General features: G+C 38.8%; 3 protein-coding genes across 4 annotated transcripts; 1 reads left to right on the top strand and 2 right to left on the bottom strand.

The window, feature by feature from the left end:
* Window positions 1–5,022: 5,022 nt before the first annotated feature.
* LOC113039364 (myeloid-derived growth factor) lies at window positions 5,023–8,963 on the top strand. The gene is made up of 6 exons (XM_026197271.1): window positions 5,023–5,286; window positions 6,735–6,785; window positions 7,198–7,259; window positions 7,421–7,502; window positions 8,071–8,143; window positions 8,299–8,963. Exons 1-6 carry the CDS (start codon window positions 5,137–5,139, stop codon window positions 8,376–8,378), a joined length of 498 nt encoding a protein of 165 aa, XP_026053056.1. The 5' UTR covers window positions 5,023–5,136; the 3' UTR covers window positions 8,379–8,963.
* A 983-nt stretch (window positions 8,964–9,946) lies between these two features.
* LOC113039341 (uncharacterized) lies at window positions 9,947–13,093 on the bottom strand. The gene is made up of 2 exons (XM_026197234.1): window positions 10,969–13,093; window positions 9,947–10,412 (listed from the first exon to the last, which is right to left on the bottom strand). Exons 1-2 carry the CDS (start codon window positions 11,887–11,889, stop codon window positions 10,023–10,025), a joined length of 1,311 nt encoding a protein of 436 aa, XP_026053019.1. The 5' UTR covers window positions 11,890–13,093; the 3' UTR covers window positions 9,947–10,022.
* A 2,222-nt stretch (window positions 13,094–15,315) lies between these two features.
* On the bottom strand, window positions 15,316–23,210 carry LOC113039362 (tumor necrosis factor alpha-induced protein 8-like protein 1). 2 transcript variants are annotated; one of them, XM_026197269.1, is made up of 2 exons: window positions 22,926–23,210; window positions 15,316–17,195 (listed from the first exon to the last, which is right to left on the bottom strand). In XM_026197269.1, the coding sequence occupies exon 2, from the start codon at window positions 17,188–17,190 to the stop codon at window positions 16,630–16,632; it is 561 nt and encodes a 186-aa protein (XP_026053054.1). In that variant the 5' UTR covers window positions 17,191–17,195; window positions 22,926–23,210; the 3' UTR covers window positions 15,316–16,629. The 2 variants fall into 2 exon arrangements, with proteins under 2 accessions (XP_026053054.1, XP_026053053.1); XM_026197268.1 differs by having other exon boundaries at window positions 22,930–23,209.
* Between the last annotated feature and the right edge of the window lie 1,836 nt (window positions 23,211–25,046).

The following is a 25,046-nucleotide window of genomic DNA, read 5'->3' as shown; positions in this document are numbered from 1 at the left end:
AAATAGTGTCCCTTTCTCATGTGACAAATGCCTACACATTCACTTCAAATATTTGTGCAATGAAATAAGTGGAAGGGGAAAGTGAAGACATTCATTGCTGTTACAAGCAATTGTCGTCATTGGGAGATTGGAATGGTTTAAACATTTCGTAGGTCAGATTTTCTTGTGACAATGGCATGACTGAGATGCTCACATTATTTAATGTGTTTTATAGATAAAGAGGTAACTATATTGCTAACATTATGCCAGTAATAAACCCTTATAACTCAAACATTACATCTACCTCCCTCTAGTGGTGATACCAATCATACAAAATGATATGATATCTTCATCTATACCTGGGCTTGTTTAAAAGCTTTTGGGAGCACAAAGTGTTGCACTTTCTCTTGCATTCTGTGCAAAATCACAAATATATGAATAATACAAATATTGATTTGTTCTCTTCTTCTCCATACACCTGTGCATCCTGGTTTGGTTGAGCACTGCACAGAACAATGGACCCTGGAGACATAAGGTTGAGTGGGAAACTAACAGACAGGTTTATAGTTTGCTGAGCACCGGTTCTCATTATCACACACCTGTGTCTGGAAAACAAAACGCAAGGTTTTTACTGACGAGGTATATGCCAACATTCTTTAGCAGGACTTTCATGGGACGTTTTGCCAATACTAAGATACACACGTACAGTTGGGCATGTGGCACATTCAAACTCTGTGCCAGTCTTTGTGTGGATACAAGACCTTACATGATATCTGGTTATGCATCTTAAATGAGGAGTAATAACCAGTTGCCTTTGCATGCAAAAAGAACTGTGCTTTCTTCAGATGAAGTGCCCTAGTCTGGATGCAATATGGGACAGCACCAACTGGCACAACTACACTCAAAGCCTCAGGAGCTCAAGAACATCCAGACGCCATAATTTAGTTACCAGCACACCAGTGCCAAAACGAACATCACCCACTGGAGCTACTGAAAAACCATCCACTATTCATTCCGAGGAGAATCTGCTTCCTCAACTTTCCACTTTGGCTGGGAGTAAAACTGCTAATAAATCAAAACTTTTAAGAAGAACCAATTTAGCTGCATCTTCATCAACTGTTAACAACAGAAACACAATAATAAATCTGCCCTTCCAGGCTGAGGAAAGAGGAGGTTGACAGTATGATTGGTGATTAACCAACTAATCCTCAAGTAAACAAAAGAAACTCTTTTTACTAGAATCTTCTCCCGTTTGAAAGAAGCTATAGATCTCCCCAGAGAGAAACCGGTCATAGTACAAGGTATTTTCATAACAGTAAGACAACAATTGTAACTTTTTATGCAATGTGCGAATTATACAATAACGTAAAGGGGGTTCGATCGTTTTTGAAGCACTTAAGCGATCACTTTTCACTAAATTTAAATTTAGTGGCGCGAACACTTTACATCTCTCACGCAGCGCACATTGTACTTTGGCGCCAACTGTTGGCCAAATACCAGATTACATTTGAACACAAACGGTTTGTGTACACAGGGGTGGTTCTAGGGTGAGTGGAGATCCGCGGCTCAGCCCCGAAAAATCCATTTGACTTTTTATTTTAATAAATCAGAAAGATTTACCTTGTTTAAAATATACAAAAACAATAAAAACAAAAACAAATTTAAAACATTTTATTTAAAGTATTGAGGAAAATACATTTGCTTTTTGCAAACAAAAATTAAGAATTGCAAAACAAATGAAACAGCGCGAAAGCAATGATTTTGCAAAACATATTTTCCATGGTCATATCTATTAATTTATTTGCAACGCTGCTTTTATTTTGCGTGTCAGTCTAGTTTGAGCTCGCGATACCATTTTTCCTTTGCGCTTCAGTTTTCTGCCCGTCTCTCTTTGTGGCACTGTTTTGACGTGGGGGCGGAGTCAATGGACAGGGGCGTGTACAACATGCCTCCACGGAAGTGACGTCATCGGCCCGAGACGCAGCTCACTGATTCAGATCCATCCCTATCGGAATTAGATAATTAATTAAAAATCATCTGAGTTATGGAAACAAAGATATCAGACAGCTTTCACTTATGTTGGATGGTGTAGAACTGTCTGATAAAAAAATGTAACAATAAGTATATTCACCGACATTTGCAAAAGAGTAACTCCATTGCTCCAAGGGGGATGTTTTATTGGAATTCCTTAATAAGTGAAATAAATTGGAAAAAAACATGGTTGATTCCTCACAAGTACTGTATCTCTAATAAAGCTAAAGAGGTCCACTTTAAACTTTTACATAACATTTACCCTACAAATTGTTTTGTTGCTAAGTTTCGAGACATTGACACATGCTGGAGCTCTTGTAAACAGGACACTGAAACCATTCCTGCCAGTTACCAAAAGGTTTTGGGAAGATTTGGGTACTCACTTTCTCCAATCTCAAAATATAACTCACTCATTCACCCTGAAAGATATTATTTGTTACTTTTGTTTCCCACAAGATGGCACCCTGGAGTTTGTATAATCTTATAAGTTTTTTATACACAAGCAGAAATTTAATAAGTCTTCCTTATGTTTTAAACATTATTTTGGAACTTAATATGCTTATTAAATATGGTTTTACACGTTTGTACCCAATGTTACCTTCAATTAAAAAAAAAAAAAGGGAAAAAAAAAGAGAGACTTTAGAGTGGATCGTTTATTTTTATTCAGTAGCATTTAAACATTCATGTTTTCGTTTTATTTACTTTATTAACAAATGTATGTGTATTAGCAGCATTTGCTCAAGTTAAAGAAGTTGTTAACATGAACATCTGCTGTTTATTTCTCTGGATGTGCACACTTTTATAGCATTAAAATGTGTATTGGGATCGCGAATCATTTGAGTCAGTTCGGGAGTTCGTAGCGGGATCGCGAATCATTTGAGTCAGTTTGAGGATCGCGAATCATTTGAGTCAGTTCGGGAGTTCGTAGTGTTTTCGCGAATCATTTGAGTCAGTTTGAGGATCGCGAATCATTTGAATCAGTTCGGGAGTTCGTAGCGGTTTCGCGAATCATTTGAGTCAGTTCGGGAGTTCGATCGCGAATCACTTGAGTCAGTTAGTTTGAGGATCGCGAATCATTTGAATCAGTTCGGGAGTTCGTAGCGGGATCGCGAATCATTTGAGTCAGTTTGGGGATCGCAAATCATTTGAATCAGTTCGGGAGTTCGTAGCGGTTTCGCGAATCATTTGAGTCAGTTTGGGGTTAGCAAATCATAGCTGTATATGGATAGGCATTTTTAACTAATTTAGTAGCTATTTATAATTACGTTTTCCACGCTTGTTTAGGTGTGAAATGTGAACTCGTATTTTTTGTTTTAATGCTGTGCCTTTTAACAGTATAAAGTATCTTCAAAAACTAAACAAATCGTGGCTAATGTAAGTTACATGATGAAGTCATACTGGTGCACGTGTGCATTTTGAGCGCGTTCTTTCACTGCATTATTCGGTGTATTCAAATGCATTTATGAATGCATGTGAATGATCACAAAATTCAAGATATGAACCCTTTGTGCCAAAAGGGTTCTTTCTTGTCATTATAGAACCTTTTTAGCATAAAAGGTTCTTTGGAGTTGAGTAAAGAACCCTATGGTTCTATATAGAACCCCAATGATCCCTTGCTTTCTTCTAACAGTTTGTTGTCGTGTACAAACAATATTTGAGATATAAATGTGCAAATAAGGTGATAAATTACATTACCGTGATGGTTTCTAACGTGAAAAGTGATCGAGACGCGTACCTTAAATACATATAAAACTATATTTGACTCTGAATTAGTTTGCCCTTTAATGGAAAATATCCATTATTTTCTGTCCATTTAAATGTTAATTATTAACTGATTTTTGAGGCCTATACAATTTTGCCTGCTTGCTTTTGAAAAATGACTTCTAAATTTGAGTATCTGAATTATTTAACAGGAAGTTTCGGTTTAAACCTAAATGTTTAAAGTATTAAATTACATCTTCTATTTATTATATTTATATTTTTTATGCTGTATTATTATTTAGGTTTTAAACCTTGGTGATAAAGTTTAAGTAAAAGTCAAGTAAATAATAAACATATATGTTTTGTTATAAAAATATCTGTTTCACAAAGGCATAAAGCATTAAAACGTGTAGAAACAAAGTTGAGAGCTCACTCAGATTTAGTCATAAATATGTTTTACTACTAGTTTATTTTGTTTTAACCACAGGGTCATGTATTAATAATCTTCTGATGTAATTGTGGTCAAGGCTCATTTAGAAATGGGTCAATGGTGTAAAATCAACACAGCGTGACATCAGAGTCAAGAAAGTTCAGTTTGCTCAAGATCTCCAAACAAAGTCTCCAGAAACGTTCCCTTCCGCTTGAACATTTAAAACAACACGAGAAAGAGGAATTCCACAGAGAGCGCTGAATTCAGAAGGAAACTATGTCACCGTTGACTGTGGAGGACAATTCTGTTGGGCTTTTTGAAATGAGCCACAACCTGAGCAGCTGGGAAATTTGATGTTAATTAAAAAATAAAAATAAAAACTCCACAAGGGGGCTACTGCAAGTCAGAAAAAAGGTACTCACCAGAGAGAGAGAAAAACTGACATGCTAATGGTGAATGATGTTTGGAGAACTGAAAAACATCTGATAAATTGTGGGATCTTTATGTAAAATATCAACATTACACTTATCCTATCCACATATTAACCATGGTTTTTATACACTAACCATATTTTAACCACAGTATTTGTAGGGAAACTGTGGTTATACAAATGGTAATCAATACACCAAAAAGCATGTTACTACACTTTTACTATAATAAAACCATGGGTATTTTGGTAAGGTTTATGCATGCACATTCAAATGTTAACCTATATCTAAACTTCTATTTGCATAATGCTATTTTTGTTTATTCAAAAAGCCATTTCATTAAAACAATATTCCCACATTTTCATAGATTTGAATGTGCATGACCTTTAGTGTCCAAATGCTTTTTTTGGGGCAAGTTGTAGAAAGGAGTTGTTATTCTACTCCAGTCCACTAGAAGTTTAACAGCTCGAGCCACAGACTTCTCCAGTCCTGTGAAGAACATACAGGAACAGTGCTGGCATCTTTTCATTCACAACATCAGCACAGATCTCTCGTCCAGAAAGCATCATGGCATGCAATGTTCACATAAACTCGTGTGCAAAGCTTCTGCTGCTGTTGGTCGTGTTGTGCGCGGCTCGCGCTTTTGCTGAAAGAACTAAAACCCTCGACTTCGATGTCAAACCTGGAGGAGTTGTGCAGACTTTCTCTGCTAAACTCGTGAGTAATTAAACCTCTTTGTTATTTCAGTAACGAAATATTAGCTAACACGTTTTTATACAAACGTAAACCATGTTTTTTTTGTGATCTATCGTGTATTCTTTCAACTGAATCATTTGCATATCGACTCGATTTCGTGTTTACACAGTCGATTTCACTTCTCGTTTTCAGTCTACTCTAAATTTCAAAGTATGTTGATGCATTACTGTAAAATACGTTGTAGATTTTAACCCGTTTAGTAATGAATGGATGCTGTCTTTGAAAAACCACACGTCATCTTCTCATTGGACTGTTGTTGAGGATCGATGATGACGTTCACTGCGTCACGGGTTAACCTTTTAAAGGAACAGTGAACATAAAGTCATGAACTAAAACATGATTTACTCACCTGCATGTTAGTCCGACCCTTTTCTTATGTGAAACCTTTCCAATTTTGAATGAATCTCCAAGCAGCTCTTTTTCTAATGAATGAAAGTGGATGGAGATGTGAATAAATAGGTGAAAGACTAAGAAAGTCATCATAAAGTAGGCCATGGCTAAATACCCTGATAGCACACATACCACATACATCATGGAGATGTCTATTTGACATCTGCAAGACTTATTTTTAGGGTGTTTGCTCATATGGAATCTGTCTGACATTTTACAGATGTCAAATAGACGTTTATTGGATGTTTTACTCTTTAAGACGTTTATGATTGAGAACGTATTACAGATGGCTTACAGATGTCTGTCAGATGTTTGTACACTGCATGCTTTCCAGATCAGGTGATCTAAAACAGACATCGTATGTGTATTATCTATACACTAAAGCCTTGTTTACACCAAGAATGATATAAAGATTTATTTGCGTCCACACATGCAAACCAGTTGGTTTATTCTAAGCACACGGTTGTCTGCCACCTTAAATTCTCCAGCTAGTTATAGCATGATGGATTCTGATTGGGTGTCAATGGTTTTTATTGTTCATTAGCTTGGAAACATTGTTCTGAAAGTGATTTCTGTGCTTTATTGTTATATAGCTGTGGTGTGGACTCTGCTATTCTTTAAGATTGAGAACTATATATTTTTCGTCATCATTAAAGTTATCCTCCTTGGTGTGAATGGTCCTTTAGGTTTATGAAGCCATTCGATTCCTTTATTTCATGGACTGACCAAAATATTGCCCTCAAATCAAATCTCATATTATCAGATGTAAATAGTGTCAGATGGGACCCAGTGTTTTCATGCAGTCTAGCAGAAACGTTTGTATTTTTTTTGTAGTATTAATAACTGTAGGTCTTTTGTCAGGAACCATCGTTTCCATGGTTATTTTTTGTAAGGGTCAGCATCCTTTCAACGCCACCTTCAAAAGTTCAGTTTAGTCTGGGAAATTTGCATATCTCGTAGGTGGAAGCTTGGCATTGTCAACCTGTTTTACTGTGATCTGTTTCTTGGTTTCGTTTTAGAAAAAGTATAAATGCACCTTCACATATGCGTGTCAAGGAGGAACCAATGAGGTGAGGCATATTCTGTTTCTTATAAACTCTGCATTGGTTATATAAGTGTGTATAAATGTAATATGCAGTGCACAAAATATAAAGTCAATAACTTGATTTTATTTTGTAGCATTTTTAGATTATTGCTTCATTATTAGATTACTTTGTTCATTAATACTTTTCCTTCATATGTGCCGAGAAGTTGATAGGAAATCAAACATTGCTGTTCGACCCTCCTATAATTCGTAGCTTAGTGTCTGTGAGCATTTTAAGACAATGCCAACTATTGTAATGACAGCAAGAAATTTTCTCACTCTGGCACTTACGACCCGGAAATTGTAGCAATTATGCGCTGTTGTAAAACTTCTTGATTTCACAGAATTGCGCCGTTTCAGACTTCAATGTGAACCTTTTGTGCTCTGATTTCCTCTAGCAATGGCAAATGAGCGTTGGACTAAGTGATGATGAGCAGATGTTTTCCTGTTCAGTATGGAGGTAACTTTTCAAAACACTATTGCATTTGGTTTTGGGTGGCTGTACTCGGTACGCAATACCCAAAATAAGGAAGTACACTAAAATATTTGAAAACCGAGATTAGATTTTCGTCTAATTTGAGATGACCGTATTGATTTTTCTCTGTAATTTGTTCACGATAGGCCTCAAGGGAAGTCCTACTTGTTTTTTACCCAGTTCAAAGCAGAGATAAAAGGAGCCAAGATTGAGTACGCCACTGCATATGTAAGTTTCACATTAACTTCAGCTATACCTCATGACCTGACACCTTTCAGCAATCCAAATGTATGATTCAATGTAAAGAAATTAGCTTTTAATGCGTTGATGCATTTCACCGACCAAGAATATGCAGATGACAACTTTTTATTTGTGTGCTTTGCACATAAAAAAGAATTGGCACAGTTTTTTTTTTGAAGATCTTGTTTAAAATTTATCCTCAGTCATGACATTGACATTTGCTGCAGATCAAACCTTAATTCAGATTCCTAACGCTCGTCGCTCTCAGATCAAAAGCAGTCAGCCCTTTTTGTTCAGGTGTTGCATATCAAGACGTTGTGAAAACATCTTTATCTTCAGATTAAAATGAAATTCTCAGTAGCGGGATGACGGTTACGTCCTGGTGGCCTTGCCCCCTGTGTAAATAAGAAAAGTTCAAAAGCGTGCTTGAAACAAGCGCTCCATAGACTCCATGTCTCTTTTTGTTTTCTTAGCGAGGAGCTCTTTGTTATTCAGCCCACTCCTCTAGGCTTCTCTGTTAAAGTCTTGTGTCACTCATCCTCTCTCTTCTTCTCAGTCCCAGATGGCCGTGGGTGGACAGAGGGATGTTGCTTTGAAGGAAGAAGAGTACATTGTATCGGAGTCTTCAGGTGAGTCCGCATATTCCTACTTCCAGCAAAGCTGACACAGCTATGGGAAACCTGGAAATAACAGAGAGTTTTTGAAAAGTCAATCTTGTCCATTACTGGCAATACTGGAAATAAATCCAGTTTCTAATCAAGCACATCTTTATTTTGTCATTCAGTGACCCACAGAGAAGGGAAATTCCATTCGGAGCTTTCCAAGCTCACTGTCATTGGTCGGACACGCCACGATGAACTCTGATTCGCCGACCCGAAAGAGGATTGTCCTATCACTCGGGGACATTTATTTGACAGCTATGGACACTCTGCCACTTAACTGCTCTCTGTCATAAGTCAAGCAAAGGAAATCAAACCACAGGAAGTTATGAAAGAACGAACTTCCTGTGATAGAAAATACTAGAGATTTCCCCTAGAGGCAGCATTATGCCAGATGTCAAGAACTGGACTGATTGGAAAGTCTATTATTGGACATGAGGGAAATAAAATGTACATGCACATTTATTCAAATATGTGAGGTGATATGAAGGCTTTTTCAAATTAAGTTCAGAGCAGTTGATTGGTTTCTATCCCTGGCAGCATTTATCGGTTTAGGGATTCAGCCTGACTTTGACTTCATACCTGCAAATCTGATTATCATGAGCGCATTCATGCTCATACTTACTTTCTTAAGCTGGTGTAATGGTACACTCATAGAGAATTTCCGCTTAATCTTTGGGGTTTGTCAGAATCCTTTGATTATTTCTGTGGTGGAGGAAAAGACAGAAAATCGTGCTTTATTCTGATAGCTGATGTACTGGATTTTTTAAATAAATCTGTTATCAAAACCTTTTGGTTTCTCATTTTTTCCGGTTGAAACGACTTCTTGTATTTATATATTTCATAATTTAAATGTGCATTATCTGTTTCTAAGCACTGTAATCTCAAAATCTGCAGACATTTGAGCACTTTATTGCACTTTTAAAGGAGTGAAATCTGTATAATTCTGCCGCATTAACTTCTATTACACCAAAATGTGTTTGAAAGAAGTCTGCAGGATCCTTTTATGTGCAGATTCTGGTCATATTGTGAGATTTGTCCACTCAGCTCTGCAGAAGGACTGTCGGTACCACAAATGTACATGTGAGCATCTGCACCGTGTCATAATCCTCATTGTCAGCAGTTCAGGAAATTAATGTCTTGAACCGAAAGAGTCACATTAGACTCTCTGGCATTTAGACTTACAAAAATACATTAAAGCCAGAAAATGCTTTATGCTGTCCTACATGTTGAAAAAGCTTGAAATGAGCAATGCAGTACACATAAGGGGGACAAAATGCTGAAAAAGAACCGTTCGCCCATTTTCTTTTCAATCCCTGTTGAAAAATGCCTACATTTGAAAACGAAGTATTGCTGCAATGTGTTTTTGTTAAAATATTATCATGACTTGTATCTGAGAACATCCTATTGCTAAGGCAAGACTTCAAACACTAGACTAGAGTTGGGAAAGCAATAAAAAAAATAATCCTTTAACAGATGGGGGTTGCTGGGAGATTGGAATTGTGATTGCGTCCCGCTCCAGATGTCATCTAATGCTAGAAATAATCTCCCGCTACCTTAGGCTTGCCTCTGACGTACACTATTTCTAAGAAGTGGTCCCCAGTCACCCATGTCACTCTCTAGATTTATTAGTACATGATGTTTCTGTCATGTCCTCTTTATAGACCTAAAGAGAAAAGGTATTACACGGTTCACCGGCGATCTAAGAGACTTTGTGTACAATAAATTTCTGCTGCACTCTGAGTTATCGGGTCCAATAAAGCCAAAACTTACCGCAAAGGTGCCTGTAACATGGTATACCTTGTAGAGTGTGTAATGCTCCATGTTGTACCCTGAAGCCACAGTCTGCTCAAACAATGGTTGAGAGCAGTCTCCGTCTAAATGGGTATGGTGGCGTCTTCTGAACTTTGTCTTTTGCTTTCGGATTCACTCTTCCCATTGTGCTGGCGTAGGGGTAAGGTGGAGGCTTCTGGCTCCTGCGCCTTGAAGAGGTCCCAGATGTATGTCTTTGAGAAATTACCAACTCCTGAGTTGATTCCTGTTTTTGACCTGCATCATGCAGCCCTTGATCTTTTATGGGATATGCTGGTGGTGCCAAAGATGGAGTTGGTGTTTTGTGGGCTGACTTGTCAGAGCAGACTCCTTGTATCTTTCCTGAGTGGCATCCTTTTAAAGGGTCCCCTGGTTCTTCATTGTCCATATCAATATCGGCCGTCAGAAGGTCTATCTTCTGGACCACCTGTGTTCCAGGAGAAGACAAAGCATAGTTTATTTAGCATTTAATGAAAAAACAGTTCCTGAAAATGTTACGTACTACCAATGTCTCGAGTTTCTATTGGGGCACATTTCATGCAAGAGTGCCGACAGGCTAGTTTACAAGCTTACGAGACTGCGGAAAAAGCTGAGAGCGGACAGCGGGCCTTTCTTCTTGCCTGTCTGAGGGGACCATAAACCACTGGCCAACGTTCCTCTCAAACGTTGCACACATTTGCTAAATGGAGCAGATCAGACCAATCCTCTCTGCATTAAAGTTTCACTATCCCCTCATAGAAGTGAAATTGCCCAGTGCGCAATATATTCAGGGGTCTCTATAAACAGTATTAGATATTTATATTACGATTAATATTAAAACAAAATTCATGGCCAATGTGATATCTAAAGTACTTCCATTAAGACTATCCTGCAGCTGATGGATAGTAAAGAGTTTGACTTAACAGAACATTTAAACGTGCACTTTGTTGAACTCATTATGAGGAACAACTGTTAACATCCCCAAGCGATAAATAAACCTTTACCTCCTTCATTTCCAGGTGTATCTCTTTCAGGCCATGTAGAACCTCCTCAAGATTCACAACAACTCTTTGGATCTGGTCCCGAATAGCTCTTTCCGACTGCTTAGAGCTGAAAGCGTAAGACCCTCTTCCAGGTCCACTGAGATCCCCTTGGGGCACCTTTGCTTTACACTTAAGGGGGTTCGAATTGGTCTTGTCGACATCTTTGGTAGACAGCAAAACTTGATTTGCCAGACTAGGTCCGTTTGAGTCTTGCATCACAGGTCCCAGACATCTACGTGAAGTTCCCTGTCTGTTAGAAGTACAAAGTTCTTCATCCTTATTAAAGGTTGAATTGTGAGTGTCACTTGCGTCCGTCCAGTCTGATGCATGTTGTTCCATAAGCAAGGCCCCTTGCACAGAGCCCGATTGTTGCTCAGCTGCACAAACAGGCACTCCACAGTTTCCATGACCTCTGAACTGTGTTGGCGCGTCTCGAGCACACTTCCTCAAGAAGGGGTGTGGCTCGGTCTGGTGCCGGTGGACCACAAAGCTGCATTCTCTCAAGCTGTAGTTCACAGAGACGCTGTTATGTTGCAGCCCCGTCCCTGGAGGCCGGTTCAACTGCACGCTGGTCTGACAAATCTGGCCAGTCATGTCTAGCTGTGCATGACCCCCCTGAACAGCTAAATGTTTCCTGGCAGTGTATCCATTAAGGGGGGAATTCTGCCGCTTTGGTCCACAGGTGTTCGTTCCGTGGTCCCCAGTCCCAAAATAAGCAAGGATGTCCGCTTGAGGTCTTTGTATTCCATTTTGTAGTTGGCTTGAAGTGGCGGGTTGAAAGCGTGTCTCTCCGACCCCTTTTGTCTCGGAGAACATTCTGCGGCCCAAGAAGGGTACTCTCGAGAGGATGTGTCCCTTCTTTAAGTGTCCCGGCCTTGTCATTACCAGGAGATGTTTTTCTCATCTGTCCTGTCTTTAAACTTTCTCTTGCATGTTTCTTCACTCTGACCCCCAACCTCTGGTGTGTTGCTTCCTCTCGCAGATGTTATCCCGGTGTGTTTTCTTCCTCTGGATCCTTGCCCTTCTTTCTCTCTTACCTCACTTTGCTCCCGTTCGTCCTGTCATTGGCGGCAGGCCTCCGTTTTTCACCCTCACCCTCAAACTCCCTGCATTTCTGTTCCACTGGCTGTTGCTTGCTTCCTGCCTTTGACGCCCTCCCCATCCCCTCTCTCTCACTCACTCGCACTGCGCTGCCTCCCTTTCTGGTTCATTCTTCCTCCCACTCCCTCTCACGGATTTTCCTCTCTCCCTCGCTCTCGTTTACATACTTGCAGGACCTCAATCAGTGAGGGGGGTCGTGGAGGGGGGGATTTAATCCAGTGCTGATGCTGTGTGTCCCTATTTGTTCCCAGCCTCGGGACTGATCTGATTACTCCTGTTCTGCATCAGTACGCTACAATTACACCCAGGATTTTATAGCAGGATGCCAGGGGAGGCACACTCCCCCTCTAGTGCTTTATGGGGCAGCACAGGCAGGGCTAGTCCCTAAAAAAACGCATGAGGATGTGACTTTTAAAATTAATAACCTGGCACGCTGCAGCATGAAAATACTTCTTCATGTCTTAGGTTTATTTCTGGTATGAAGGGATCTCAGAAAGTGCACTGAAGTTTCAATTCTACATTAGTTGCATGTTTTCAATTTTTTCAATTGCATGTTTTAGCAACCGTAACAGTTTAGCTATGTATTGACCTACAGAAAAATTGCAATTAAATTAAAGTGCAAATAATCGGAAAGTCAATCTATATATTTCCCATGTTAAGATTGACGTCCCGTGGTAACATTTGAATTCTCCATACCCAAGATTGAAAGGTCACAAATGCAAATGTTTACCATTGTTATTCCCATCTGCTTTAGGTTTCAGTTCTTTTCTCATTTCCACATAAACTTAACGATCACTCTGAGAAAGGTCAGGAATTTTACCCCTGACACAGTCTCTGATTCATATCAACCCAATCTAAAGTACATCCAGCAAAAAAAAAAAAAGATGTAACATTCGGCCTGCATTAACTTACTCATTTCTCCCAACTATATTTTACTATGAAGTATTACTCATGATTTTGAAGTTGCTATACCAATTATATATCACATTCAATAAACAACTGCAACAACTGAATGTATTATTTTTGTTTCGTGACCTCATTACATCTTATATAATGTCTTTATCTTCTTGGAATACTTTTTTTTTGGCAGTCTGAACAAATAATAATTTAGAAAATATGGATCTAATCTTTCACTCCATTCATAACATTGAAAATGGTGTGGTCAAGTTGAGGACATTGCATTGTGGGATACAGCATTGCACTCAGTGCAGGTTTATGCAGCAAACATAATTTGCAAACAGAAAATGTTCTATGTTGTGTACATACTATATAATCCAAAGATCGTGGTAGTCGCATGTGTGCATGCTTTTCTTATCCGTAAGCTGATTTGAAAACAGCAGTTAATGGTGCAGAAATTTCACTTTAAGAAAAAAAAATTACTAAAAGCAATAAAAATTGTGTATAACACTAGGTCTTGCAGCCGACAGCAACATGACTGAAAAGTCACTGTTCAGTATTACTGATAAACAACTTAAAAGCAGCCACAAAGATGTTATCATAGACGTAGCTTCCGTGGGCTAACGCTCCCAGAGCACTGGACAGAGGGCCTTCTTTTTGACACCAGACACATCTCTGCAGCAGTGAACGCAACGCTTTGAGACGCCACTCTCATGCTGAGTGCGAGCCATGAATAGCGCAAAATGCTAGAACGCGGCTGTTCATTACAAATGCAGTTTGGATGCACAAGTGCTGTTACCTGTCAAAACCAATGACACTTTATAACACTAATGGCCTGCAGATGCTGTTCAACAGCTGTGGTGTGTTTAAACTCAGACACTTACACTATGACGCACCAACGCTATGCTCGTTTTCTGTGCTGAATTTCGATAAGTCAAAGCAGCAGATTTTACCAGCCTCTGCTAGCTGATTGTGATGAGAGCTATTAATGTGATTTTCGTCTCTGTCTTGCGGTCAGATGGTCATTTCTACACCTCTGGTGGTGGTTACCAAGACAACTGACAGGCAGCCGTGCGTTTTTGCAGGTTAGGTGTGAAGGGACATTGCGGAGATCGGGTCAATGCGTGACGTTGTCGCCAGCTATTAATAACTACGAAATTCCACTTCTAATAAATAGAAATCAGGACAAACAAGGTTACATAACCCACCTGGCGGGGTCTGTAATGTAATGTCGCTGACGGTATAACCTTGAGAGCAATGCAGAATATCAATGAATTCTTTATGTAGGCTATGTGTTTGGTTATCATATAAGTAATTGCTTTACATTCACGTTTGCTTTTAAATAAAAACAAACACAGCAGGTTTTAGATCCCTAGAGGACAGAATGGTGAAGGAGGAGGAAAATAAACAAAAGAACTTGCCAGGTTTAAGAACTTAAGTCCATGGTAACTGTCACATCTCAGGTATCACCCGGAGGGAGATCGAGCATCAGCACAGAGAACAGAAGCTGTGTCAGAACGACTCACCGAAACAGCCGTGAGAAGAATAGCAAATGAAACCAGCGTCTCATTTCCACAGGTTTTTACCATTTTTATATTGTCTAGCTCTCGTCAGACCTGTGAACATCACTGCGATTTGGTTTCGAGATCGGGACTACCCCAGGGAGAATTAGGATTATATTTTTATACTGATACCACACTGTAAACACTGATGCCATAGACACCTCTGGTTTGCTATCCTTGAATAGACTCTGCATAGGCGTAATGTTTTGTCTTCTTAACAAACTGTATTTTCAATCACCCTGCACTTAAACCTACCCCTTACAAAAAAAACTGTGTGCATTTTTGCATTCCCCAAAAAAAGTATTCTGTATGATTTATAAGCTTGTTTTCTGGATAAAACAATCTAGCATGCCTAGAGGGATTAGCATAGTGTAATCCAGGGCAATCATGCTAATACTGCTAAGACTCTTTCACTAGATTGTTCTGCATTTCTCATTAAATAAAAACAGAACACTTGCCTCTTAAGAATGACACATTTATATATAGACACACACACAAATACTGTAATTATATACATCATTTTTAGAAAACAAAGAAAACAACGTACATTAACAGAACTTGTTTGTGATTAACAAAAATTGCCTTTAACATTCTAGTTTAAAAACATGTTGCAATGTGAAAGATAAGAGCTTTAATGTTCAGATGATATCTGCACAAAGCAAAATAAGGTATCCGGTCCTTTATCTGTTTGAATTGGCCCAAAACACCACATGTAAGTAAGAGGCATTCGAGACTGAACCCTGAGAGGTTTTAGGATAATCGGGAGGTATGGCTTTCACAGCTGTCAAAGTTACTCAAAAGTTTCACTTGTTTTCCCTTGAAATTGTTGATGCTTTATTCGTAAGAGCTTTAGCTAAAAATAAAAAAAAACTAGTGACAACAAAACAAATTCAAACAACCCTTTGCTATTGACAACATTAATATTAATAATAAGTGCATAGATACAGGAAATTGTTGTGATTCTTTCGGTATGTAATTTTGTAAGAAAGACACAAGTTTGGAATATTCTAGGTTAAAATCATGTACACATACAAGAATATGGGACAAGTACAGAGTTGCCTCATAGACTTCTACTAAAAGCATTTCTGTTTTGTTAGCTCGTACAATGTTTTTGTGGTAACCGACATCCCAGAGGTGATGTCGAAAGATCTGAACTTGTATACACCCAGTACAAGTCAAAATAATATGTCAAAACCGCTGGAGCTAAAACAAACTGATGGCAGAAATGGGACAATGAGACTTCTTTGTTCACATAAGTTAAAATCAATCAGAAGTGACATATCAGGGAAGTTACGGCTCAATCGTGTATTTATACTCATGAAACCTTGATTAAAACAGTAAGTAAACATGCCGAAAAGGTCGTACAGTGACATTCTAGCACATTCTTCATTCCTTGATAAGGAACTGCATCTCAGTAAAGACCTCCCATCAGCAGGGGGGCGATATGGAGTGGAAAAACAAACATAAGATGAACGTAAACTGCTTTATGACCAAGTTTAGAAATCACAGAGGGGATTGTTTCCAAATAGTTTAACATCAACCTGTAAATGACTCACAAGAGACATGTCCATAAACAGTCCTTTTGGGTTGCGGATTTAACGTGTCTATTTTCAGGAAGCGAGAGGGTGATGCTGCAGGCTCATTTCCTTATATTAGGAATGAAACGTTTCATACATATCCCCCAGTGTATTTCATATTTGCAGTGCTTGAAATGTCCTCTCAGTATCCAAATGGTTTGCAAATGGTCCTTCATTTCCTCCGATGGTGGATTTTAAACAAACTGCAGTCTAAAAATTACCATTGGACGAATGGGAGAAAGATTTGCATTGGATCACGTTAGGTTTGCGTTATAAACCACCTCTAATCCCCGTTTCTGAAAATACAGGAGTCAAGAAAAAAGATGTTCCATTGGAAGGACAAACGTACATTCAAGACAAATGATTGAGTGTCCAATGCACAAATAAGGCACGAGATAATCTGAGCTTAAGCTCCATTTAAAACACACAAATATGATGTTCAAATAAATTTAGCATTTCCATCAAACAAAGACAACAGGTAGTGGTCAAAGATTGCCATCATCCAGCATCTTGTTAACTCCTTCACAGATCTTCTGCAAGTGGCCGTGGTACACTTCCGAAGGTCCGTACAACGTCGCAAGGAACTCGCAATCAGAGAAATGATTGAAGACGTGGTTGATACGGGAATGAGACTTTGCCGTCAGGTGCTGGTTGATGGTCTGGTGCAACAGTTCGCGGCAATCGTTGAGCAGGTTGCTCATGACGCGGCGGTCGAAGGTGAATTCGATTTGGTAGAAGCTGACGGCTGTCATCGCCAGCGTGTGTACTTTCTTCCGGAATCGCTCAACCAGCGCAAGCTCCTCGTTGTTGAACTGGCCGTTGCGGTAGAGGACGCCCAACTTGACCACCATCTTAATGAGGTTCTTGATGATCTTCTGGGCCTCCTTGCGGTTGCGTGTGTACTCTTTGGTAACCCGATACAGCTCGTCCAGTACCTCGCTGCTGGTGTCGTCTATGAAGAGGTTGGCCATCGTCTTGGTTGCCATCTTGCTCATGAGCTTTTTCTGGGCCTGCAGGGCAAGGCTCTTCGTGCTGAACGAGTCCATGATGTCTACGGATGAGACACAAACAAAGGCAGCCATTCAAAATGAGTTTTATGAAACATGGAAAACTTAAAACGGAGCTGCTTGTTTGAAATTCTTTCAAACAACAGTCATGCATCCAATTGGGACATTAGATGTTTATCTTGAGTGTCTCGCCTGGAAGCGTATACGGAAAATGTAGATGACTCCCACGTTGAAGTCAAAACATGCTAAATATTGACTCTTGAAATCAAACACAATCTAACAAGAGGAACACAAACCAAGCTTATACACTCATGTAAATAACTAGGGATGCAACTGGACTGCATGATTATTCGAATGCGATTATCATGCACATCTTGTCAGTAAAGCCGGTTCTGTGATTAGTAGTAAATCTCCAAAACCTGCTTTTAGATGGATCAGCATTTACTATAGAAAGCCATAGTTCTCAGTCTACGCAAAAAAAATAATTGTATTGTTTGTAAAATAAAATACTTTGTATTGTTGTAAAATACATTATTCACGCGTTTTCCTCCAGTCTTTTCGCGTTCGGTTACCAGAGTTTGTAACCCGACTCCAGCTTTTTGAAAATGTATATTTATAAAGACATTTCCTTTAGCAAAGTAATGAAGGCAGCAACATATAACAGATAGGAGCAGCAGTAGAGAGAAAAGTGTATGTGAACTTGAATTTAACGACTCAAATATTAATCTGTACCTCACATTAAACTATGGAACGGCTTCAGAACACTTAGACTTTCGATTTTATGGTGCTTTATAATGGTTGTTTTTTTTTTTTTGCTTTTGTGAGGCTTAACAATAACATGGAATAGTATAAGCACAATATCGGATTTGGAGAAAAAGCCAGTATTTGAGCCAACACGCATACTGAGAATCTGATCGATACTTCCCTACAAATAACAGTTATTCATTGGCATCTATAATTCAATAAAGAAACTTCGACACATCTATGGAATGTTTCCATTGGAGAAAATGTTCTTCAGATTATTTAAAGGTTATTTGCAGAACCTAAAATAGACCTTCAATGACATCTCTGCAAAATACATTTTTACAAGAGTACATGAAACATGTTAGACATCGATGCTACATGCAGACTTTAAAAGGTTTCTCTGCAGGGGTTTAAGGAAACCCATCTTACTGACTCATTCTCCCATCAAAGAGGCAAGACATAAAAAGGTTTCTGAAACTACCCCCCGTGCATGTTTCCTTCCAGCACATACAAACATAAATGGTCAATTCACAGATTTTGTATGCAACAAAACAATCTGAACAGAACATCCATGTATTTCCGTTCTCACACGGCAAATGCTACACTTTAGAGGCTTTAACCAAACAATGAACTTCCTAAGTCTCGCACGGGCCTGACAGGACAATTTCCCCTTCTTAAAATGACCGCTCCCTGGGGAAGTGTTGCTCACGACAGAATCCCTTCAAGTCTGAGTCACTGCAATGAATTGTTCCTAATTAAACCGCAGAACAAGTGATTCTGTGCGTGGTCTGAGACTGGCGGATTCTCCAGCACATTGTCTTTTTTGCACACACGCGATTTGCATTTCTTTGAAAAGGCACTTTTGATGTGACTCGATTCCCTGGGAAAATCTTTGCGAGACTGTATCCCTGGTAAGCGGGACTTCTAACGCCGATTACAGAGCCACGTATTAATATCTGTTGAGATCAAAGGTAATTTGTTAGAGAAAGGGCGAGGGTGAGACTGGACTCCCGACAGATAAACAGAAAATCAATTTGCATGTTTACAACCAAATCTAGATGCATTTGGGCACTAATAACTGCTGTCAAAACACTCCAACAAAACAGCCCTGATGAAAAAATCTGCATATGCTGGATAGGTATGTCTTGATGCTGGGATGCTGGTTTATGCTGGTTTAAGATGGTCCTTTGCTGGTTTATCCTTTGGCTGGTTTATGCTGGTTCTTTGCCAGCACATGACCAGCATAAACCACCAAAGGACCATCTTAAACCAGCAAAGGACCAGCCTAAAACAGCAAAGGACCAGCCTAAACCAGCAAAGGACCAGCCTAAACCAGCAAAGCGCCAGCAGAAACCAGCAAAGCGCCAGCAGAAACCAGCAAAGGACCAGCAAATTACCATCTTAAACCAGCATAATCATAGTGAAGTGAAGTGACATTCAGCCAAGTATGGTGACCCATACTCAGAATTTGTGCTCTGCATTTAACCCATCCGAAATGCACACACACAGAGCAGTGAACACACACACACACTGTGAGCACACACCCAGAGCAGTGGGCAGCCATTTATGCTGCGGCACCCGGGGAGCAGTTGGGGGTTCGATGCCTTGCTCAAGGGCACCTAAGTCATGGTATTGAAGGTGGAGAGAGCTGTTCATGCACTACCCCCACCCACAATTCCGTCCGGCCCGAGACTAGAACCCACTCCTTCGATTGGGAGTCCAACCCTCTAACCATTAGGCCATGACTTCCCCGTGTCGTTTCTCATTTGCTAGATTTGCTAGATTTGCTTAATCTAGCAAATGACCATCTTAAACCAGTAAAGGACCAGCATAAACCAGCAAAAACCAACAAATGACCAGCTTAAACCAGCAAAGGGCCAGCAAAGGGCCAGCAAAGGACCAGCAAAGGACCAGCAAAAGGCCAGCAGAAACCAGCAAAGGGCCAGCAAAGGACCAGCAAAGGACCAGCAAAAGGCCAGCAGAAACCAGCAAAGGGCCAGCAAAGGACCAGCAAAGGACCAGCAAAAGGCCAGCAGAAACCAGCAAAGGGCCAGCAAAGGACCAGCAAAGGACCAGCAAAAGGCCAGCAGAAACCAGCAAAGGGCCAGCAAAGGACCAGCAAAGGACCAGCAAAAGGCCAGCAGAAACCAGCAAAGGACCAGCAAACACCAGCAAATTACCAGCTTAAACCAACAAAGGACCATCTTAAACCAACAAATGACCATCTTAAACCAGCATCATAAACATACCTAAGCAGCATATGCTGTTTTTTTCAACAGGGAGATGACACTGAAATCATTCAAAAATCCCAAGGTAATCTGGTCTCAGAAGGAAATGGGTTTCCAAGCCACATTTCTCAGTTTATACATATCTGAAAATTAGTCTAGGCTCTTCTTTCATTTTTGCACTCCCAACTGCAGCAGCATAAAATAACTGAACCCTGGCCAAGCAACATTGGGCAGTGACCAACTTCACAACATTATCATTAGTGGCCAGTTTTACATGGGTGGAAACAAAACAAGACATAAAAGCTCATGTAACAACAGAAACTAGAGTGAAACAAACAACATCGGACTACAGATCTATATCCCAGCAACGCTTGTGGTGTTTGATTCAACACTTGACAAAGAAGCTGTAACAAGAGACTGGGGTTTCCAGTTGCTCAGCATCAACCAGAAGCCAACACTCACCTTCCTGAAGGTATAAGGTTGCGTTCTCCATGATTGGCGAGTAGGAAGGCGAGAGATTGTGGAGAGCATTGGAGATCACTGAGCCATGGCTGTCTGTCTGAACTGATTGTTTCAGGTGTGGGAGTGATTTCTGGTAGATGCTGAAACTACATCTAATGGATCACTTTCTCCAAGCATACTAGACCTCCTTGTCATCTAACGACCCTCCTCAGCAATTATGCCTTGAGGAACAAGCTTCCTGAAGCTGGAAAACCCAACAAAGGACCACTGTCTAAACTCCAACTAACATTTAGCTCTGTTTTCAGGTATGGACAGGGGATAAAAGAGTCACAGCATCATATCTTTCATGTGTTTGGTCTTATCAATCATCTGATGTGCAGGGTTCATGGGGTATAGTCAAAATGATATGAACAACACTTTTTTTTTTTTCTGGCCACACAGTTCTAGAGAAGCCTGCGGTGACATGAATTATTCAGCGGTTTCACAAAATAGTCCTGGATTTTAATAAAACATGAACCAATTTAGGAATAAAGCTTTGGGTCACCTAAATGTGTTTTTGTGCAAAGGTGATCAAAGCCTGGGAACGTTCATTACGAGAACCAATCTCTCAGACAGAATTAGTGTTTGTGAGATACAAGATGCCAAAAAGATAAGCAAACTAACCTGTTGTGTGCTTAAATAAATAAACTGAAGAGGTGGCGAACTGGCAGCGAGATCTACTCCACACGCAACTCTTAAAAGCATGAATCCACAATTATTTAAGTAATAATAACAACAACATAACACATTTTACAATAAAAATTTCTGCAGTTGTGTATTAAATAACAAGAATTATTATACATTTTATAAGAAAAATAACTACAAATATTTCAAATATGCATTTTAAATAATTAAATAACAATATTCTATAACAATTTGAAACATTCTAAAACAAATACTTTGCAATTGAGAATTAAATAACATAAACTGTGATTTTAATAATTATATATATAATTATTTTTGCGATCTGATATTTGTGTATGTTTTCGATTTCATTAAAATGATTAAAATGAATAAAATGATATAATTATATATTTTTACAGTTAACACTATTTAATAATCATTATTAAAAATATGTATTATTTCAATAAATAATTACTAAATAAATAATTTGAGTGTGTGTATTTATATATATATATATATATATATATATATATATATATATATATATATATATATATATATATAATTAAATCATTAGCAATTTCTTTGATCTGAGTAAATACTGAGCAAATCTTGTGCAATTTTGTGTACATTTGTTGTCATTAAACAATATAATAAAAATAAAATATTGGAATTGCAACATTTCACAGCTGCAGTTGTGTTTCTCAGAATTGTGATATCTCATAATGTGAGTTAATAATTTTAAACTTTACGTCACAATTACCCTTATTTATTTATTTTTTTACTCTGAGGTCAAAAGTGGCTCCCATGGCATCGGCTTGCAACCTTGCACTGGTAAAGTTAAAGATGAAACTAAGAAAGTTAAATGGCCCAAGATGGATGAGGGTTTTTCCAGCATCCAGTGTCTCCAGACACACAGAAAATGTTTAGTCAGCATCCATGTGAAGTAAAACTGCATGCTCTTTACTCCACATCCAACAGCTCGACTCTCAACTCCAGAGTGTCTGTGTCAACAAAGTCTCAGTCTTGATAATAAAGGCTTCAGGTGTTTGTTTGAAATGTATTTGCATATAATTAAAGCTGGTAAACACCAGCCTTAAAGCCCATAATAAGCACTGACTATTGAATACATAATGGAACATACAGAAGCTTCAGACATTCTGAAAGAACGCAGAAGGTGAATGTTTCCTAGGTGACAACCGAAGCCTGGTGTAAGTGCACTTTGCAGTCCAGTATATAAGGTCAGATCCCCCATCTCTGTCAATGAGTTACCGCTCTGCTACTCCTACACACTTACACTTGTATTGTCCTTCATCTCAAATATTTATGCTTCCCAACATTTGAGTCACTGTCAAATTGGCAAATTAGTGTTGACATAATATTCATAGTTTTCATACCGGCTTGTTATTTTACAGTGTAACGGTTATAATCTGCTTATGCATGCAGTAAAAGCACAGGTTCTGTTTTATTCTCAAAACACAAGTAACGTTACATTGTAGAGAAAACTGTATGCATTATAAATATGATGCAAAATAACCTAAATCAATAATAAAGGGCATGCGTTCTATACAAAACTGTTGATTTTAGCATGAATACAGATGAAAAACACACATTTTCAATGTTTCACGAATGCACGACATGCAGAATGTGTGTTAGTGGAGTCAGTCAGACACTTACTCACCTCTCCTCTACTTGAACCGGATACTGGGCGTCTAAAGAATAACTTTCTTTCTTCAAACCTCCATCTAGACTGCCCTGACAGTCAAAAACTACCTAGAGCCGCATGCATAAGGCGTGAAAATATCATATGAAGAGAGTAAAGTGTGTCCGACAGGTATGTGTTGCGTCTGCGCAGCTGATGTGAATAATTCACGCGTTTTCCTCTCCTCTCTCTTCGCGTTCGGTTACCAGAGTTTGTAACCCGACTCCAGCTTTTCGAAAAGTTTCGAACTCGAGGGTCCAAGGCGCTCGGTGAGTGACGTTCTGATTGGCCAATCGCGCTCGGTTGGAAACGCCAGCGGGCCAATCAGGAGGCAGAGAGGTCCGCGCGTCCAGCCTTTCATATGGTTTCCCGTCATTATCCCGTGAAAAAAAAAGAAAAAGAAAATCCAAGGCTGAAAATTTCCCAGAGGATATTATGCTGAACAATGAAAGGGGGACTCTCGCAACTAGTCATTGTGTTTCTGTAAACAATATGGCTGTCGAGCTTCAGGACGTTTAATTTAGTCGTTTCCGTGAAAAAAAGCAATGCCTGTTTTAGTTTTATTGTATTCTGTACATACTTTGGTAACTTTGTATGAAAGGTGTGAGATAGCTCCAGTCAGTCCTCCCCGGATGTCTTTGACCTGTTTTTTTCCGTTCATAAATGGAACGTATTCAGAAACATCCGGTGGCTGTAAATAAACACTAAAGCCTTAAACCATATAACATCCTCTTCAGTGACTGATAACACAACAGCCTAACACCTGCGACCATAGATGTCAATAATCTAGCACGATAATAACACACAGCGATAATCCTTCTAAATTTAATTTAAAAAAAAATAATTAATCAGAATGGATTTGCATTGAATTTCTCAACATTAATTTCTTATTCTAATAATGTTTTTACTACTATTAAAATCAACAATAATTTACTCGGTCCTTCTACTCTATGGTTGATATTTGGAAGAAAAGCAGCGCGTCATTACACAGCTCGATGACGTCACCTAGTGTTACAACTTTGCATTGCTTTGTTCGGGGAAAATTTCAGCAACGTTCCAATTTCTTCAAGCTATTATTTTTAAAATATACTACTACTACTATTATTATTATTCAATGCTTTTATTTAAATAATTAACTACATACATTTTTTAATTTAATTTAAAAATATAAATGTATGGGTCAATTAGCCTACAAACAAGTAGCCTAGAATCAAAGACAATAATAATTTTATTTATATCGAGCCACTCCAACACTTAAGGGCCCTTTACAAGTCAGGTTTTAGAAACATAAACATCAATACCAGAAGACAGAACACATAGCAAGAGCTGACAGTAATATATAAAAGACCACTTACAAAGACAGATAAGAGAGAACGTAGATAAACATCTATAACAGGCTACTTTACAAACTGAGAACTGAAGAGTAATACACAGAGTGAGAGAGAGAGAGAGAGAGAGAGAGAGAGAGAGACTGTTTTCAAGAGGTTTTTGAAGGAGGGAAGGGAGGAAGCTTGATGTTTTGGGGAAGAGCATTCCACAATCCGGGAGCCACAACACTCTGACAATCTGTAAACACATGCATTTTACCACGCAACTCTCATTTGAATGTCATTTTGAACGTTTTTGGTTTGTCATTACATAATCAATTATTAAATAGCCAAATTCAATAATAGCTATAATAAAAAATAAAAAATAAATGCCTACAGGGATATCCCTTACGAAAAGTAGTATACTTCAAGTTTATTTTACTAAGTATACTTAAGTAAAGTTCAAGTATATTTTTAAGTATACTTTATGTAGCACGTATACATATATCAGTGTTTTAGTTATACTTGTAAGTGTACTGTTTCAATACTTATTGGGACTAAATTGGCCCACTTTGTAGTATATAAAGTATACTTTAAGTAACACAGGAGTAAACTTTGAGTACACAAACTAGTTTACCTCTATGTTTGTAGTTTGTACTGCAATTTAAAATAAAGAAAAACTTACAGGTACACTGAGGTTTATTAATTTAAATACTTTGTACACTTTGAAGTTATAGTCTCAGTAAACTAGCTAGTTTAGTAGTTTTATACTGCAAGCGTACTCATAAG

This window comes from Carassius auratus, chromosome 22, assembly GCF_003368295.1.
Source record: "Carassius auratus strain Wakin chromosome 22, ASM336829v1, whole genome shotgun sequence".
NCBI classification, from domain to species: Eukaryota; Metazoa; Chordata; class Actinopteri; order Cypriniformes; family Cyprinidae; genus Carassius; species Carassius auratus.
Note: the sequence above shows the minus strand (reverse complement) of the source record. Positions and strands in the feature narration are given on the sequence as shown.